The sequence below is a fragment of the Pygoscelis adeliae genome, unplaced genomic scaffold, assembly GCF_000699105.1.
Source record: "Pygoscelis adeliae isolate BGI_AS28 unplaced genomic scaffold, ASM69910v1 Scaffold156, whole genome shotgun sequence".
NCBI classification, from domain to species: domain Eukaryota; kingdom Metazoa; phylum Chordata; class Aves; order Sphenisciformes; family Spheniscidae; genus Pygoscelis; species Pygoscelis adeliae.
This window is the reverse complement of record NW_008825016.1, coordinates 1,988,165-1,988,658: the sequence shown is the minus strand read 5'-3', so window position 1 is coordinate 1,988,658 and position 494 is coordinate 1,988,165. Positions and strand designations below refer to the sequence as shown.

Below are 494 nucleotides of genomic sequence, written 5' to 3'. Positions count from 1 at the left end.
GCACGCTGGTCTGCAGTCCGTGGTGAGGGGGCGGCGTGTCGGAGTTGACGGTGCCGACCTGGGAGGAGACATCGTCGGGGGTCTGCTGCTGGATCCCCGGGGGGGTCATCCGTTTCTCTTTCTGCCTCCGATTGCAAAACCAAACCCTGACCACCTCCTTCTCCAGCTGCAGGCTGTCCGCTAGGTTCGTAATCTCCTGGGCGGAGGGCTTGGGGCATTTCAGAAAGTGGCTCTCCAAGGCCCCCTTGACACTCACCTCGATGGAGGTCCGCTTCTTCCTCTTCCTGCCCTGGGCGGCGATCTTGTCGATGCTGGTGGGGCTGCCCGTGGAGGAGTCGGCTTCCTCCAGCCACTTGTTCAACAAAGGCTTCAGCTTGCACATGTTCTTGAAGCTGAGCTGCAGGGCCTCGAAGCGGCAGATGGTGGTCTGCGAGAAGACGTTGCCGTAGAGGGTCCCCAGGGCCAAGCCCACGTCGGCCTGGGTGAAGCCCAGC

At 62.6% G+C, this 494-nt stretch overlaps 1 protein-coding gene across 1 annotated transcript in view; it reads right to left on the bottom strand.

Moving 5' to 3' along the window:
• Positions 1-493, bottom strand: part of POU3F3 (POU class 3 homeobox 3) — a gene marked incomplete at its 5' end in the record, with an annotated part of 6,005 nt that extends 5,512 nt beyond the window's left edge. Inside the window, one exon of the mRNA XM_009326293.1 lies at positions 5-493. Within this exon, the coding sequence (XP_009324568.1) occupies positions 5-493 (489 nt within the window). The remainder of the gene's footprint in view (positions 1-4) is intronic.
• Position 494: the final 1 nt, after the last annotated feature.